This window comes from Protopterus annectens, chromosome 5.part0, assembly GCF_019279795.1.
Source record: "Protopterus annectens isolate FY-2018-M chromosome 5.part0, PAN1.0, whole genome shotgun sequence".
NCBI classification, from domain to species: domain Eukaryota; kingdom Metazoa; phylum Chordata; order Ceratodontiformes; family Protopteridae; genus Protopterus; species Protopterus annectens.
The window spans coordinates 303,963,919-303,983,290 of record NC_056735.1 but is presented as its reverse complement, the minus strand read 5'-3'; the positions used below and the strand labels follow the sequence as shown (position 1 = coordinate 303,983,290).

The window sequence follows — 19,372 nt, the reverse complement described above, 5'->3', positions numbered from 1 at the left end:
TGAAAATGGTCCCTAGGATCAATGTTCTACCCCAGTTAATAAATAAAAATAAAATAAATATTAAGAAAGACAATGTTACAAAAGGTAAAACTTGATCAAATATTCAAAAGCCAAGAATGAAATGAACAGGTTGCTAGAATGAAGAAAGGGGAGCAATTGGGTATAACTTGGTGGATAGCAAAAAGAAAAAGAAAAAAAAATATTGACATTGGGAAGAAATTATACTGTTTAGTGCACATAGGGATTTTGTGATCAACATCTTTACTGACATAATAAGGAACCCTTTGAGAATTTTTCTTAGGTATGGAGAGAGACATACAAGATGTTTTGTTAATCCTTTTGTTAACAAGTATTACAAGAAGAGAATCTGACCCCAAGGAGAATCACTGAACACAAAAGGGCATGTTAAAATGCTGACAACATGCAGGACTATGAGAGGTAGTAAGTATGGAATAACAGTCCACTAAGAAGTGCAAAATGGGGTGTGCAGCTGTAGAATGCAGAATTGTCTTGGCTGTGGGTGTGGGTAAAAAAAGTATTTCTGGGTAGGGAAGGGGTGGTTGCAATGAGAATAATTGTGATGAAGCCTATATTTGCACCACAGTATGAGGTGCATAAACTGCCAAGAAGTGCTTTCTTCCATTAGGGAACAATTGCAGCTTCTTCATCAACCAGAAAAAATATTTTAAAATATGTGCTTCATGTCACTGAGTAAAAATAGTGAACTTTCACCTCTGTGATGTCAGCTTAGGCAAAATACGAGTTGCCTTCTTAGACTTTAATGGAACTACCAATACAGATGTGCAAATGTGCTCCATTAAAGTTCAAGGTAAAGTTTCAGTAGTAAAAATTACATTTATTTGGGTTGTGGTGTAATAGAAGCATTTACAGTGCTTTTTTATTAAAAAAACGGCCAAAAATGTAAGGAAGGGCAAGCAGGAAAACAGATTACAACACTTGACTCAAATGTTGAGATGTATATAGAAATGTCAGCAAATCACTTTAAGGAAAAAACAAAACACTATAGATTTCTTAGCCTACTGCAAAATATTAAACACTCAATGTTTTTGTTTTGATCACTGCTCTGGCAATCAGAATGTTTAAGTCTTATAAGATTTTCTTTAAAAAAGTGACTTTTACAAAATGGAAGCCATTGTCCCAGTTGACATATACAATTTTACAAAATGATCATCGTATCATGAATATAGTCAAGTAAAAAGACACTCACCTTTATTATATATTCATTGGATTTTTGATCATCAGGTGAAACAAAGATTTTAATCAAAGAAGACTGGCCAAGTTGGCCACGCAGTGTAGCAAGAGTACTTGTTAAGTTGAATTTCCTTGAAGACCACCTGCCATCAGCACCATTGTGACTTTCTAGCACAGGCCACCGGAGATGGGAGTGTTTCAGGAGCCTCAGCAAAGGCTTGGAGTCTTCCCTTTCTATTTCAGCTGTAACATAAAATATACTGATGTGATATTTTTCCTAATAAGATATTCTAAAGCCGTTTCCTATTTCAAGTACCTATGAATGGATAGAATGGAGGTAATACCAATGTATGAACTAAATGAACTATATAGTATAAAGTAATCCTGTAACTACATATACCCCATAACAAAAAGTACAGTTAGACACAACAGTTCCAGATTCGCATAAAGTTATCCATTTTGGCAGTGGTTAAAACAAAATTCAACAGTATTAAAATGTGGTTATTATAATCAAAGAAAATGAACAGACAGACATGCATATATATTTAGCCTGTATTAGAGCTCACTATTGGGGCTCAAACCCTGATACTTGTCTACAGTCCAGAGCAGCATTAAAATAAAAATTGAATACTGGAGAATCTCCCAGTAAATATTTACATAAGTAAGAAAACAAGACAGAGAAAAAGGCACAACCTATGCACAAAGGAACATAAGTCCATAAACAGCGAACATAGCACAATGCAATCATAATCATTGGATCACAGCTCATACTCCTAAGGTAATGCCAACTTCTTCTTTGTATGGATTAAAACAAGCAACATACAAAGCTGAATAAAGAGCAGGTACCCAGTGATCTAAACATTTACCAAACAGCAGCACAAAGTGATGTTTTTCTCCACACATCATGATCAAAATGAAAATGGATTTAGTGACTTAGATACTTCAGTTGATATCTCCCTCTTTGTTGTACATCATGCAACAGTGGTTGTCAAGAAATCCTTTTATTTAGCTCAACTAATTTCCAAGGTAATATCATCAAGATCTAAATAGGTAATCACTCCTTTATAGTCATTATTCATCATGCCTATTGTCATGTACAGTGTCACTTTGAGATGTATTTCACTAAACATATCAGACAATTAGAATCACCCCCAAGGTTCCTGACCAAAACAATCACAGGCTTAAAGTCCCTGAGCTACCAAAATAGGCTGAAAGCTCTATCCCATTATTCAGTGTCTTATAGACTTTTGAAAAGAGATCTCCTTCTCGCTTACTGCCCCATTAGAGACCCATTTATCCTGGACCTCCTACTTGCCTGCAAGTCTAATATCTCCATCAATGCTAGCAACAAGGTCCTAAATCTTTACCAACAGATACAACAAGGATGAAGGACAGATTTATAAGCAAACACCTGCCAAACATCTGGAATAAGCCTTCCCTCTCATGTTAAGCAGTGTAGCTCACTTCTTTCTTTAACCAGACTCTAAATGACTAGATGAGTATTCCCAAATTTACTCAAGGAGTAATCAGTATGGCCCTCCTGCAGAAAGGAGCTCCTGGCTGAGACAGGGTACTGGAAATGTGAGAATGGTCATGAGACTTAGCTCCTTAGAACACATATGTAATTTTAAGTACACAAATTGAGCAGGCAATAAGTAAAAACAATTATCTGCTATAGCAGGGAGCATGGAAAACATCACTGAAATGTAAAGCACACAACAGCTGCAGGTATGTTTTACTTGCCTGGAATGGTAACCAGAGAAGAATGCTTCATGGAGTAATAATTAAACAGTCAATGCATCTCAATTTATTCTAGAAGAAATTGCATTGCCCTGCTTGATAGCCCAGAAAGTACATGCAAACACTGAACTAGAGCTATGTTGCTGCACAATTCTGCTTATATGTCTTCTTTCTGGACAACTGTCAAAACTACACCAGTGACATTTTCAGTTTTAGGATATAATCATGTAATAGTGAGATTCCCATCCACTTTGTCAGCCAGTTGCACTCCTCAGGTTGGCGTGGTTGATCTGTGTTGTACTGCAAGACTTTTTTAACAATAACATGGAATGTTGGTGACATTCAGTAAACTAACAAGCCTAATATACATAGAGCCATTTATATATGTATGTCAGATGCATTCTTTCTACAAAGGGTAAAGCTTATGCAGTTAGGTAGTCTGGCATAATACAGATGGCACACAGACCATGTATTACTTAAAAAATTGATGTTTTGAACTGTACATCCAAACACAAATACTATGTATTGTCTCACCAACACTACTCATTTTAGCTTTCACGGTGTTCATGTTTTCCACCTGTGCATTTTCTCCATAGTAAAATGATGTTTATCACCCCAGTTCTTTCTGGCCAGCATTTTGCTGGTTCAGTGTAGAAATGTAGAAATGTGATTTCTTCAGTCATCTTCTGCATCACTGCATGTCTTGCAGAAAGTGGTTTGATAAAAATGTATACTTGCAGTTCCACCTTGCTAAGCTTCGTTCTCAGTATAAGATCTCCTGCTTCCATAGTTCGGTGATCAGTCTGACACACCTAACATCTTTCACAAAAAAGGCCATGTTACTGACACAGATTGTGTCACATATACTTTTAGTGGATAAATGGATGGAACAAATGTCTCAGCAGTCATCTAAGGCTTACATCGGCATATCAACAAAGAGCAAAAAAGTATGCTGATGGAGGACCTCTTTCACATTCTCTTGTAATTTGCTAGTGGTTTCTTTTCCTAATATGAGCACCATAGCCAGATACAAGCAGGGAAACAAATGAGTATCCCACAGGCTGTCAGAAAGTTTAGGGATACAAATAAGCACATCTGCAAATTCAGACTATGATACTTTACTAAACAGTTCACATAATAGAGATTCACACAAATGGACAGAGCTCTTTTGTGTAGTCCATGGTTTAATTCCTTTTGTCTCCATTTGCCTAGTGTAAGACTTTGAACAAGTCAATCAATCAAGCAGTGCTCTGGACAAATTGGGCTAGGCCCCACTTGGCATGTACCTCACTAGACACATGCAACAGCCGGAAAGGCCATAAAAGTACCTCACAAAGAGGATCCTAGGCCTTAAACACATGTCCTACATGGACGGACTCAAAAAACTCCAGCTGTTACTCTGCTTGACTTACAAAGCCATGTCTGACCCAGCTCTGTTAGAAATGTTACATCTAAAGAAATCCCAATACCTCCACACCACATGCTTCAGAGACTTCAACCTCATTACCACAATCAACAGAACATACTGGAGTGACAGGTTCATAACCCAGAGACTGCCCATGCTCTGGAATAGACTTCCCATACACGTCAAGCAGAGCACCTCACCAACCCTCTTCAAGAGAAATCTTGATGAGTGGATGGGAAATAGAAAGTTCACCCCATGGATCACTCCAGTGGCTCTACTTGATAGAGGCACTGTGAACTAACATCAGACGGCATGATGCCAGGGCACTTCTATGGACTAGGCTTGTAAAGGCTCCAGGACCATTAGCCTAGTACGCACCTATGAACCTATGATCCCCTAGATTACAAGCCTCATAACTACCTTTTAAAGAATGCTGCACATATAGCTATGGGTCTTACAGAATAAGCTCCAGGAGGTTCTGGAAGCATTTTGTTGTAGTTATTACAATAAAGTCAATATAACTGGTCAGTCATTTTGAAAGTGAAATTTTTGCTTCTTTTTGTTTTTAAAAGGAAACAGAAGTTGATCAGTTTTCTTGAAATAATGAGTACTCCTGGTATTTCTGTGAATATCCAAAGTAGGCAACAAATGTTCTCTAGCATTCTGGGATTTAGGAGTAAACACTGGTAGTTGAGCACATACGTTCAAGAAAGGTGCTGACAGGGCCATTACCATAAAAGAAGGATTAACTTTCAATGACATTGTAGTATTATAAAAAATTGTGTAAGGGGGGGCTTACACATTAACGCTTGCTTTTTGTAGATGCTTCATCCTGAAGTAAATGCCACCAAGAAAGGAGACCTCCATAGGGATACTTTTAAGTCCACTTCTGTTGATTCAAATAAAGGCAAAGTTGATTTTAGCCAGCATAAAGTAAATATCCCCAATCTGGAAACTCTGATCCCTAAGAAAGTGTTAAATAAAAACAATCCTTTCAGAAAATATTTTACAGAAGTGTCAGCTGCTACCTGAGGAAATGAAGACATGCAGGTGAAATTGCAGAGACGTGTACTTTGAAGGTTATCCTAGATTAGCTTAAAAGAGATCTTTGAGATAATTTAATAGACATGGAGATGGGCAATAAAGAGGGACCATTTCTGGATTTGTTGTCTCATACCAAGAGTCTCGTCTGCTGAATGCATGGATTTCTGCTATTCCCCTTGGTTTCATTCAGCAATTTTAGCAAGCCTGGTGAGAAAAGTTTACCATTACAAATTAGTATAGTGTCATTTTAAACTTTGAGACTTTGGGCCTTTAAGCTGAGGGGCAGAACTGTGCATTGTTGCTGTGTTAATAAAACCTTGTCCAGTGGACGTGGAAAAGACAAGTGTGTGTTGAGTTGCATATGCTGGCAGAACCATGGGTGTCTTGGCCAAGCTGGGGTTAAAAGAACCAGTTTTATTGTATCTGCTTTGACTTTCAGAAGGAATCAAGAGAACTAGAGAAAAGGCATACATGAGACAAGATTCCATGGAAAGGAAAAATATGCAGCCTGTATGTGCCCTGGTGCTGAATTAGGGAACAGAATCTTGGAAGTCAAGTGTTAAGATTTGAACCAAATGAATATGCTGAGGGGATACCCTTTAAGTCAGCAACCTGATGAAATACTGAAGAATTCAGTTGTCATCCACGCACCTGGGATACCTGCTGAGGAAATCCACCCACATATTGTTTAGTCAAGGGAAATAGGTTGCTGCCAGGAGCAGATGGTGTTAGACTGCCTATTGTTAAAAGATTTGACCTATTTTCAAAGCTGATGAGAACTCATCCCACCTGTCTTGTTGGCTTACCTCTCCAAGGAAGTATTGTCTATATTGATCAGGATGGCCTGTGTTGAAAAGTATCCTGGAAACTCCCCCATTCTCTTGCAATTGCTTTCATCTCTTTTAAGTTATAGTGAAGAGATTTTTTCCTATGATGGCCAGTATCTGTGCACTGGCAAGTTTCTGATGTAGGGGTCCCAGGGTCCCCACGTATAATGCAAAGAATTTATTGCTGAATGCTATTGAAGCAGAAAGGAAAAAGAGGCAGGCATAAGATTCCCCCTGAAATGTTATGAGGATACTCCAAATGAACTCCATCTTTTCTGAACTCAGCAGTAGAATTATAATGTCATGGGTGTCTGACACTGATTTTCAGTCAAAACCCATTGATGATTTTGCCTGTGAAGTCAAGCTTGAGGAGCCATAAAAATACTGGTAGACATTCCCCAGAGCAGTAAAGAGTTGCCTGTCATTGCAGGTAATTGTGCTCCTTCTTGAAGGTTTTTATCTTCTGTACTTTAATGTGACTTATAAAAAACTTTTATATTGACTGCCTCGATTAGTACACCCAGAAAAAATACTGTTTGTGAAGGAATTATATTCAAGTTTGTTTCAGTTTCTAGCTATGTCCTGAAATATTAACAAGAAATATATATAACAATATAACAAATTTTCTTCAAATGCTTCTGCAAATGTTTCTGAGTCTGAGCTACTATAAGGCAGTCATCTAGGTAAGGACAATGTTTATCTATTACTTCCTGAGCCATGCAAATACTGGAGATAAACACATTGTAAATGCACTCAGGCCTTAACAAGACCAGATGGGAGAGCATCAGACTGAAAGTAAAAAGGCACTACTTGGAATCTCTGATATTTCCTGTGAGGAGATCCTGTCCAGATGCAAAAGTACGACCATCCACATCCAGAGTTGCCATAAAGAATTCTGTTCCATTAAGAAGGACATCACAATCGTTAGTGTTCCCATTCACAGTGCAGCTGTGGAAATTTGAAAAGTCCAGTGCTGGTCTCCAAGAAGATTAGTATTTCAATGGGACCAGAATCCAGTCCCATGTTGGTGGGATGGGACTCACTGCATTGCCTTTTGCTCTAATAGTAGTTCCCAGCACATCTAATGGCATGTAGACCCGATAAGCTGGAGTCTGAGGAATGGGAGATAATATCTGCACTACTGAAATTCTGTAGCTCCTACATGTCTGAAGTAATATCAACCTGGCTTGCAACAAAAACTGAAAATTATTTCCACAGGGATATACCTGAGGAAGAGTTATAAGGTAAATCCAGACTGTGATCTGTGAAAATGCTACTTCTTTGCTCTCTTCTTTATTACCATATTTCTCCAGAACCACTAAACATTCATCTGCTAGTTTCCAAAAAACTGTCTGCATGGTTACCAGCACATCTAGCAGATGAGTCTTGGCATCTGCACAATATGCCTCTGTTTCCAGTAATGCATACTGTCTCATAGAAACAGCAGAATTAGGGGGTCCTAGGGTAGCCACTAAAAGCATTATATACACACTTCAGCACCTGCACCCCTATTTTATCAGATGTTGACATTAAGTTATTAAGTTTGGTGGTTCATCTTTAGGAAGAGGCAGCATATGCTCTTAAAATTGGTTTAAAACAAACTCTGGCATGTAAACATATGAATCACGTAGTTAATATTTCTAATAGACATAGTGCTGGATATGAACTTTCTCTATGAAAATGCTACTTCACTGCTGTCTTTATTGTCACCTTGTTACTCTTTTTCTCTAGAATCACTAAAATTTCATCAGCTAGTTTCCAAAATATTGCCTCGGTGGTTACTAGCACACCTAGCAGTTGAGTCTTGACATCTACAGGATATGCCTGTGTTTTAATAATGCATGCTGTCTCACAGCAACAGCAGAATTAAGGCCTCCTAGAGTAGCAACTAAAAGTATTATATGCACACACTTCAGTAAATGCATCCCTATTTTATCAGATGTTGATGTTAATTTCTGAAGATTCTCCTTAATTTCCTCTTTAGGGGGAGGCAGTATATGCTATTACAACTGGTTTAAAGAAAACTCTGGCATGTAATCATATGTGACATATAGTTCATATTTCTAATAGATATTGTGCTGGAAGTGAAAGTCCTCTTTCCAAAGCTGTCTGAAATTCTATACTTTCTGTCAAACATCAGAGAAGCTAAAAGAGCAGTCTTTCTGTTGGTGGGCTGAAGGCAATAAGATTGTTGCTCTAACTTCCCTTAAATTACTCTACATATCTAGCCTATCATTGGGTTCCTTGCTGAGTTTATCTTCTTTTGGTGCTAGGGTCTATGTGTTACAATGCTGGTTATAACATATTTAAAAGAATGGAGCAAAGGCAGAATGCCCCACTTAAATTGTGTTATATCCATCACCAAAATAAACTTCTTTTGGGGGGAAGAAAAGTCTCCTGGGGGGGCTCTTTAAACTGTACCCCTACATGGCTTACACTTTTCTCTAACATTGGTAGCTCACAGACTCTTGTACAGTCTTTGAAGGACTGAGCCAGGGAGGATGGTATGAGTGGCCACTGCTGACCCACCAGTCCAGCTCAGAGTGAAGCAGCTGTGGCTCACCATAAGGGCAATACATACCAGGAGCACTAGGTGCTATGTAGTGGGCTCATTCTGTCATGGTATATTTGCATTAGTACAGAGGAGAGTTTAGTGTGCAGAGGCTTTCTTCCCCTAAGGAGACAGCGATGATGCAGCTTTGAAGAGTTACTGAGAAGAGGTTCCCAATGGGACAGGGTAGGCTGACCCCTCCCCCCAAGACCAACAAACTTGTGTACTCTCTACCACAACTCTCACTGAGGAGCAGGGGGCCAATTGGAATTCCTGGTCAGGAGCAATCAGGCCATAGGACTTTCACTTAGTTCATGAATTCCTAGCTCACATTTAACTGGAAAGAATAGGCTGATTGTGTGCCAGTAGTGAAAGAAATAAAATATTTGAAAGACTGTGGAAAAGCATACTGCTTAGCAGAGGATACTTGCATTATAGTTCCTGTCTTCATTAATGAAGGACCCATGAGGGAGGGGGCTGAGGCTTGAGACATTGTAGGAATGAAGTATGAGCCCAGTTCTAAAGGCTAATCTACTAGCCCCAAGTAGAAATTCTCCATTTTTCATAGGGCAGGGGGTATGGGTCTGTCTTACATTTTTCTTTGTCTAACCCAACTAACAATAGTATAATTAAGGCTCTTCAGGTTCTGTTTGAGTAGTAACCATAGAGTGATACTATGAAAATGTCAATAATGGGTGTTGTGCTCTTGCAGACTTCTACACAGCCATTGAAAGACCATAGGTATTCTGCTGAGAACTGCTTCTTGTGGCCCTACGATATGAATTTATGCAGTTTTTCTGCTGGCATGGGCATTAATGTAGGCTTTTAAATGGATGAAAGTGGGTGACTCCTCATTCTGTGATGTAATGACTAGCTTTTGAGACTCACTTGTGGGAGCCACCAAAGAACCCTCTGTTTCATCTATATAAACATATTTTATTTTTTTATTTACTTTATTTGTTGTTAAACAAATCCAGAAATGTATTTTAAAAAGTCTGGTAGATTTTTCTTTAAACATGATTGTGGATGCCCCCAGGTATTAAACAGTCTATTAGTAATAACTGGAAAATTATATTAGGGAATATGGAGTTGAGTAAAATAGTTTGTGATAGTTATAACTTTTTATAAGAGAAACAGTATTTTTAAAGAAATATTTCAAAATGACCACACTTTAGATGATTTAACAGTGGCCGATAAACCCAAAGGAATCTACAAATGTGGGATCTGTGATATATGTAGACATATATTAGAGGGTCCTCATATTAGCTTCAAGCATACAAAGATAATTTCTGGTGTTTATTCAAGATACAGTTGTAAATTCTTTGGGGTGGTTTATATTGCTAAATGTTTGTTCTGCATTTTACAGAAAGATGACTACAATAACACTGTATAAAAGGGTTAAAGAATACCTTCTTGCAATTAAAACCCAACACAAAAATAATGCTTTATTTAAACATACCACAGTTTATGTTAAAGCTATATGCATATATAAATATATATATATATATATATATATATATATATATATATATATAGTTTCATGTAATAATCTCAAAATACTGAAATGTCGAATTTCAGTATTTCAAGACAATAAAGCCGAAAAATCAAAACACTGAAACTCCAAAACCAAGAACATGAACACACCAAACACCACACAACACATACACCATCCTCCCCACATTACAACAAACAAACAAAACACACACAAACACAGCAATACAAACAGACAAACCTACCCTATATACAAGCAGGGAGGCAAGCCACCCTGCACCTCCCACACCCCCGCTACTTATATATACCAAACAGGAAAAGACAGTAAACTCACCACTATACACTCTATAATCCCCTCGCACACACACATCACACATGTACAAACACCACCACTTTCAGCAATTACACACTCATACACTTCCCTACCTACCCTAACCCACACCTAAAACTTCAGAACACACTCACATACACTAAAATCCCTACCCATATCCCTTAAAAAAAATATTCACTTACCTTAATCTCCAACCATGTACATACCACACTGTATATCAGGCAGACAATATATCCCACTTCACGTGGCACACCACCACAACTGCAAATTCGGCATTTCTGGATTCGCGGTTATGGAGTTTCACTATTTCGGACGTTTGACTTTATAGTCTTGAGATACTGAAATTTGACATTTCAGTATTTCGAGATTATAAAGTGAAGCCATATATATATATATATATATATATATATATATATATATATATATATATATATATATATATATACACACACACACACACACACACACACACACACACACACACACACACACACATATATATATATATATATATATATATATATATATATATACAGCATGTATGTATTTTGTTATTGAGCACCTTCAGTTAGTTTTAAGAGGGGGTGACTTAAAAAACAAGAAGAAAATGAAGGAGACCAAATGGCATCTTATGTAATAAACTGTCCATAATCCAGGACTAAATGAATCTATAAATGTAAAATGATATTAAAAGACAGAAGGTTAAATAAATGATGCATGTTGAGATAGTTGAATGTGTATATACACACACACACACACACACACACACACACACACACACACACACATGCACATATATATATATATATATATATGTATGTGTATATACATACATACATATATATTCTTTTTACTTCCAGCTTACTGTTATTTATTTAATATACAGGAAACTGGATGCTTTTAACACACGGTTGTCACTTGATGAGATTTTGTATTTAAATACAAGTCAAATTAACTTCTTTTTTATTCTGATGAAGTATTGTTACTTTAAAGACAAAAGTGTTTTAAAGTCTATTACTCTAAACATATTGCTCACATTGATGCCTTGTATTTGGTGTTTTGTAGTGTATGTTTCTTTTGTACAGCTAAAAGAATATGCTTGAGTATTTCCTTTTTCAGCTGATACCTCCTTATTGGTCTATTTCTCAACATTTTGCTTCCTCTCCTCTATGTTCAGGAATGTAGAAGTACCAGTCTCCTTAGAAGAAACCATCTTCTTTATATAATATTTTCCAATAATTTCAAGATCTTCCCTGAAGTAAAACGTGCGGGAAACAAGAATCATGAGTTTGACTTCACTTCACCTAACGTTGGTTATTTTCATTCTTCAGTACTGTAGGATGGCATTATTCTCCAAACTATATAAAGTAACTAAATCTAGGGGTGCCAAGAAGCCCTGGAAAAGGATTATTCAAAGTTATGGACAATTTTAGATTGCAAATTTGTCTGAACAGTGTTCAAAGTACTAGTTATTTAATACCCCATACAGTCCCTTTCACTGAATATATTAAAACAAGCAGAAGTCCACAGTGAAATTGTTGGCTCTCTCCATCTTTCTAAATCTTGTTCAGCAGGAGTTGTGCTTGGTGCTGCTGCTATTTGATGTAAAAACAAGTTTTATGACATATTTTGTCATGGTAAGATAGGACTTACTAATTCATGTTTACGTTACCAAAGCAGCAACAATACAGTTTATGAAATTAGGACAGGTATGAGACAAACAGCATTTTGGCAAATGGTTACAGCCAGTTTGAGGTCTGCAGAACAATCTTTAGCCTCAAAGACAGTATACCCAAAACAGGGTAAACATACATTTCCAATAACAGGCATCCTTCCTGGAACTTGAACTCAGAAAGAGCACTTAATTTTAATTAACATCAAGTTACTGGTACTGACAACCATATTGGTTTCATGCACAGTCATCTATGTTGTTATGCAAGTCTGTGTATGCACAAGATCCCTAGATTGCTTTTAAACAAGATGCATCTTTATTGAATTTCTCACTTATGACATAGGCAATCATACATTTATATAAATGAAAACAAACCATATTGACATATTTTCAGTTCCAAACATTATACATCACATATAATCTTCTATACAGTCATTATCATTCAGTTCCTGCCTTCCCTTAAACCTCATCCTTCCTCCAAAATATTATTCTGCATCTATTGTTCCCATGGTTCCCATTTTTTCTATGTAATTTTTTCATACCCTTTTCAAAGATCCCATTTCCAATTCAGTTATCTCTATTTCTATATTCACTACTTCTAGTACAGTAGTTTTAGACTTTGATTTCCATTCTGTAGTAATTACTTTTTTGCAGCCACCAGAATTAAACTCAACAAGCACTTAATATCACTAGACAATTCCATTTCTGCCTGTTCAAGTTATCCCACTTGACATTTGCCCTCTTCTCTCGCCCAAATAAAATCCTTCCACTGTTTATTAATTGCTATCCACAACTTCTCCTCTGGTTCATAAAAATATGTCTGACTTGTGTATATAACTAAAGGTGCTAAAAACATTTTCACTGTTTGCATCGTGCTATTCATGCCCATAAAAAAGCTTCCAGCTTTTCAGTTTTTGTATTATCTTTTGTTTAGTTTCTTCCCACATACCCTTAGCTACTGTAACAGAATCCTTTTAACACATAATCCTAAATACTTCATTTTATCATGTCCCCATAAATATGGGTATTGCTGAACCAATTCTTGTGCGGGTACATAGTTCAGAGCTATTATCTTTGTTTTATCTTCATTCATTTTGTATCTCAGAAAGGCTTGAAACTGTCCTAGTGTTCCACAACAGTGAAATATCCTTTTTGGGTTTTATCAGGTGCAAAATAATATCATCTGCAAATAAAACCAAATTTTTTGGTTACAATACCAGTTATATCCTTGAATTTCTGAGTCCCTTATTTTCTTTGACAATGATTCTAAAAATAAATCAAATAACAAAGGGGAAAGAGGGCACTGATGCCTGGTTCCTCTGTTCAAACAGAGATTTTCACCTCTGATCCCCAGGGGTGGCTCGTGCTATAGGACTGCAGGACTGCACCCCCCCCAGCTGTGGAAATAAAACATAACAAAATAAAAAAATGGAAAGAAAACAAATAAAAAACTTTTTCTTGAGTCCTGGAATGACTCATGCATGCATGATTTAGACTGGGAATGCTCACATGCGAGTTTCACAAATTGGGAACCCCAGGCTGCTTTGTCAGCAATCTGGATAGGAGGAAAGGCCATCTCTGCCCTGCAACCCAGGTGTCTATGCGGTGATGACCGCAGAGAATGGAAGATGTCCAGACTGCAACATCCACAGGCTGGAGCCTGGTCTCAGGGGGGACCTGACTTTGAAGCCTGCACGGGACTGTAGATGGACTCATGGGGAGTATTAATGGAGCCTTCTCTCTCTGCACAGGTAGGGAACTGAAATGAAAGGGGTGTGTGTGTGTGTGTGTGTGTGTGTGTGTGTGTGTGTGTGTGTGTGTGTGTGTGTGTGTGTGTGTGTGTAAAATGCCCCAAGTGGTGGATAGAGAACAGGCTTGAACCCTGTACCTTGGGCCCAGGTGGCAAGAGCCTGAATTCCCTACCCACCACCATTTGTAAACAAATTGCAGATTTTTCCCTCATACTTATAATGTTCCTCATAAAATCTGTGGTTTCTGTATTTTTGTGTCCTTGCAAAGTCAGTAGTGCATTGGTGCAATAGTAGCATTGTTGCCTGACAGCTACAGGTTTGCTGGTTTGATTCTTGGCTGGGGTGCCCTCTGTGTGGAGTCTGCATGTCCCCCCAGTCTTTGTGTGGGTTTCCTCTGGTGTCCTCCCGTCTTAGAAAGACATGTGTCTGTCTGGAGTGCTTCTCCCTGGGCCTCTGCTGAAAATTAGCTTTTGTTCCAAGTCAGACTTTCCTGGTTAACAAATGTTAAATAACATAATAAACATTTGAATTTCAGACTTCATAGTCTTCAGAAAGTACATGGTAACACAAAAGCTTTTATTCTAGCAATTTTCTAAGTTTATAAGATGGATATTTGAAATTTCTCCCTATTTTTGGGACTGTATTCCCCCATTATTGGCTTTGTCCAGGTTTTTTTGTGCTAAGGTTGAGTGCTATGGTAAGAACTGAATTCAACGAATATGTTTGGGGGCTGTATTCCCCCATTATTGGCTATGTCTGGGTGTTTTTTGCAAAGAGGTTTACTGCTATGGTGAGAACTGAATTCACTGAATATGTTTGGGGGTTGTATTCCATCATTATTGGCTTTGTTCCAGTGTTTTGTGCTAAGAGATTGACAGCTATGGTGAGAACTGAATTCACTAAATGATATCCATTTAAGTTTCAGTCTTCCTCTCTTTCACAAAACAGCTGATTTGACATAGTGGTATGTTGCTCTGACTGTTTTGCACAGGGTCCTGGGTTCAAGACATGGCAGTGAAATATATGGTGGTAACACAGCATTTTATTCCAGCAACTTTCCAAGATTATACAAGCAATGTGTCCCTGTTTTTTGGGCTTTTGCCCCCCCCCCAATAAATGTTGTTTTTTTCCAGATTTCTTGTGCTGCAAAGTTCAGAGATACAGCTGAGTGAGTAGATTTTACAAGGAGCTGATAGCTGCAGGGGAGCAAAAGTTTAGTGCTACTTATACTAAGTCTGCTTGTATTATTAATAGCACAACAGGTAGTGTACTTGCTTTTGATGCAGAAGGCTGTGGGTTCTACTCCCACAGTAGACAGATGCATTGCTAATACTGTACTGTGTTGTAAAGGGGGTGGATGCTGCACTCCTTTTTGGCAAATATACCTAGTAACTATGAACCTGTTATCAGTTGCCATCCATTCCCTATTGCAATATTACTAGCTTATCATTTTTTTTAGTGCAACAGGCACTTTATTTGTAGATTAAACAATGAAATATAAAGTTGTTTGCTAGCAGCAACCTCTTTGTTAGTTACAGATCTCTTTAATGTGGAATTATTTAGATGACTTTTACTTCTTCAGAGATTGTGCATATGTACTGATACTGGTGGACTGTAGAAGTTTAATTATACTTTTATGATGGAAAGTTCTGAATTGGCTAGTTTTGTCATTATTGGTGCATGTGTTTTGTTTCATTGTTTACTGGAAAAATGTCAAAACAATAAATTTAAAATGCCCTCTAAAACTGTACTGTATTGTACAAGGAATATAATTTAATACAATCAGGAAGGTGTAAGAAAAAGCATGTGTATGTTTCGTGTGCAAGGGGCCTGTGCAGCCCAAACCAAAAGTTAATCTGTATCTGCCACTGGCAAAATTTATTTTCTTTGAATGTGGGTTTCAATGCTGTTTCAATGAATGTGAGTTTCAAGGACAGAGAAGTTTTAATGCTAAGTCTGTTTTCATTGTGAGACTGCATTGCTTTGTTTAGCAGATATCTATTAGTGTTTGTGCTGTAAAATGCAAAATAAAACTTTCAAATGAAGTCCAAATCATGGCAGAAGTAAAGCAGTATGCACATTAGTGCTTATGAAAAATGGGGTGAAATAGCCAAGTAATGGTTCATTGGAATGGCTGCAGGGAGAGAGGCTCCATTCGACCATGATTTTGTGAAGGGGGAAGGTCAGCAAACTCAAATACAGCCCTGGCTGAACTATACCTCTCAAATGTCCAGATTTTTGCAGAATGAATAGATTTTTGCTTCTTATTTTTGGTTTATTCCTCATAAAATTTGTGGTTCTCTGGCAAATCCTTTAGGAATGAAGTCACTAAATAATGACATACACTGAGTTTCAGACGTCATAACCTTCAGAAAAAAGCATGCTAAAGCAAGACCTGTTATTTTATCAACTGTCTCAGTTTATACAAGAGCAATTTGTAGTACTGTTTATATGTTCCCCCAATATATTTGGCCTTGTTCAGATTTCCTGCATTAACAGGTTGAGAGGTAAGTGCAAATAAATTGCTTTATAGAATTAGGCATATCCAAACCTCTCAACTGTCCCCGATTTTGTCTCAAAATGTTGCTCTTCCCCTAATAATCCCTCCGCAAAATGGCAATTTTGGAAGAAAACATGGAGGGTTTACAATTAATAAATAACTGTAATAATCAGAGTTATAGATTACTTTTATTTCAGAAATGCATGTAGATTCTTTTATTTTGTCAGCTGTTCAAGTTAGCAGTACTATTATTAAAGTGTCCCTTCTTTGACAAGTTTTCAGCTGTATTGTGTGGCTATTTTATATTTTTCATCACATTTTTGGTCCATTTTTCATAAAATTGTGTTTTTTGGCAAATTAATGCCAAATCATTAAAGACTGTAGTTAGAAAATAATGACAGACATTTCAGTTTTAGATTTCATACCCTTCAGAAGTAAGCTATGGTGGTACAGCGGTAGCATTCTTGCCTCTCATCAAGAGGTTCTCCTGTTCGATTCTTGGCTGGAATGCCTTCTGTGTGGAGTCTGCATGTCCTCCTCATGGTTGAATTGTCTCCGAAAGACATGTGTGAATGGGCATGCCTTCGCTGAAGGCTGGGCGTCGGGCTGGCAACTCAGCACCATAAAAATCAACTGCTAATCATTAGCAGACCAGAATTCTGCTGTGGTGACCCCTAACCAGGAAAAGCCGAAAAGACAAACATTTCATACCCTTCAGAAAATTCATACTAATGCAAGACATACTATAATATTATCTTTCTAAGTTTATAAGAGCAATATTTAAAAATTGTCCTTATTTTTGGGCCTTTGTCCCACTTCAATGTATGGCTTTGTCCAGATGTCTTGCTCTGAGGTTGAGTGGTATGACAAATGTGTCAGGGCCATCACAGTCAGCTAGAGACATTTCAAATTGTGACATACTTGTTGCACCCCACTCCCCCATGTAATGACTCTGGATGTGTCCAAGCAAGGTAAGGAGCAGTTATGCAGTGTAAATGTGCAGAGTATGCCCCATCCAAGGTAGACACAAGTACTACAGTGGCTTTTCATTTGTCATTGTTTTTGCAGAATGTTCTGGTTTCTGTCATATTTTTATACTGTTGATTTATGCTTATTATTCAGAAAGTGCCTGTTGCTCTGTGTTTAAGTAGCAATGCTTTAATGACCATCAGGTAAGCTTGTCTGAGATTGTAAGATGCAAGTAAGTTTTAATAAGCATACTGTTAAATAATTGCCAACATTGAAAGCCTTTCTGTAGTTGCCATGCAGAGAATACTTACATAACTAGATAATGTATAAGCCTTGGGTATTGAAATGCATATGACAGTATTTGTAATAAAGGACAGGATTACATTATTTTAACAAGCTCATTACATTTGTTGGAGACTTGCAGTCACCTTTGCAGGCTTTACCTGCAAACTAAACAGAATGCCAATCTATCGTGTGTGGTCTATAACCTGTGCAGTAATCCTTTAAGCAATGTATGTTGAGCGTGTTTTTTGTTTGCTTTTCATTTTTTACTTTGATCATGTTTTCCCCATGAAACAAGTAGATAGTTGTTGTCAGGCAGCAGGTCTTTTTTGAATAAGAAACATTTTTACAAATGGGGGTATCACAGAGATTGCTACTTTCAGCATGTTACTTGGTACTTTAATAAAGCTGAATATAAATTATAATTAGAACTGTAGTGCAAGGAGAAGTGGTTTGAGTTGAGTGCTGCTTGTTTTTCTTATACTTGATTTTGACTGGCATTCCAGTAATGTATTTAAAAAGTAAATTATTTTTTCATGCATCACAACCTTTTTGTTTCCCTCTAGATATTAAGTAAGCTGTCATGCAGCCAATGCAGTGAAATATTTTTTTCTTCTACACTTCATTTTGTCTTGATTGGACTCTCATAATGATGGTTTGGCACCCAGGGCAGCATATTTAATTAAAGTTACAGTTTTTGTGGTTTTGAGCATAGCTCCTCCCCTTTCTAATTGGCCACACCCATTCCCATTGACCCCACCCATTCAGCTGTCTCCTGCAACCCCCCTTTGATTTGAAGTCACCAGCTGTCACTGCTGATCCCTCATATGTCCTCCTAATTAACATTATTATTGTGCCAAGGAATGCAAATGCTTCCATTGTCCTACTCATAAAATCCTAGCTTACTCGACAAATGCTTTCTCTGCATCAAGACTCACCAAAACCAGTGGTATTTTCTTACATTCTGCTTCCATCTAGGTCATCACTGTTCTATTAATTTTATCAAATGTTTGTCACCCTCCACAAAACCACATTGATCAATATCTATCAGTTTTAGATCACCTCTGCCATTCATTTAGCCATTACACACATAAACACTTTATGATCATGGTTTAGAATCCAAATGGGCCTATATTTGGCTGTATCTGATGGGTCTTTACCATCTTTAGATATTAACAGCCTCCACAGCTTTCTTCTAGGATGTTGGTGCTTCTCTTCCTATTAAAATACTGTTAATCAAAACCTTCCAGATATTTATCACTTTCTTCCCTCCTAGCTTCTAAACTTCCACAGGAATACCATCTATTCCTGGAGAAATTCCTATAGATCGGTTATACATTACCATTTTTATCTCATCTCTTCCTATCCTGTTAATAATTGAGCTTCTTTAATATATGTGCTGTTTTATGTTTGGAAAGTTTTAATGCTTTCTTTTCTGAAATTCTCTCTGAACAACTCCCTCTGCTAATTTCTCGAGCAGGCCCAGTTATTCTTCCCCAGACACAGTGCAGACCAATATTTCTAGATGGTAGAAACTGAAAGGACAGCCCTCATGAGGATAATATTATCCTACTGCTCCATGGGGTAGAGGCTTATT

At 37.5% G+C, this 19,372-nt stretch overlaps 1 protein-coding gene across 1 annotated transcript in view; it reads right to left on the bottom strand.

Moving 5' to 3' along the window:
• Positions 1-19,372, bottom strand: part of PHEX (phosphate regulating endopeptidase homolog X-linked) — a 1,091,028-nt gene that overhangs the window by 875,831 nt on the left and 195,825 nt on the right. The window contains exon 5 of the mRNA XM_044072288.1: positions 1,229-1,455. Coding sequence (XP_043928223.1) covers positions 1,229-1,455 — 227 coding nt within the window. The remainder of the gene's footprint in view (positions 1-1,228; positions 1,456-19,372) is intronic.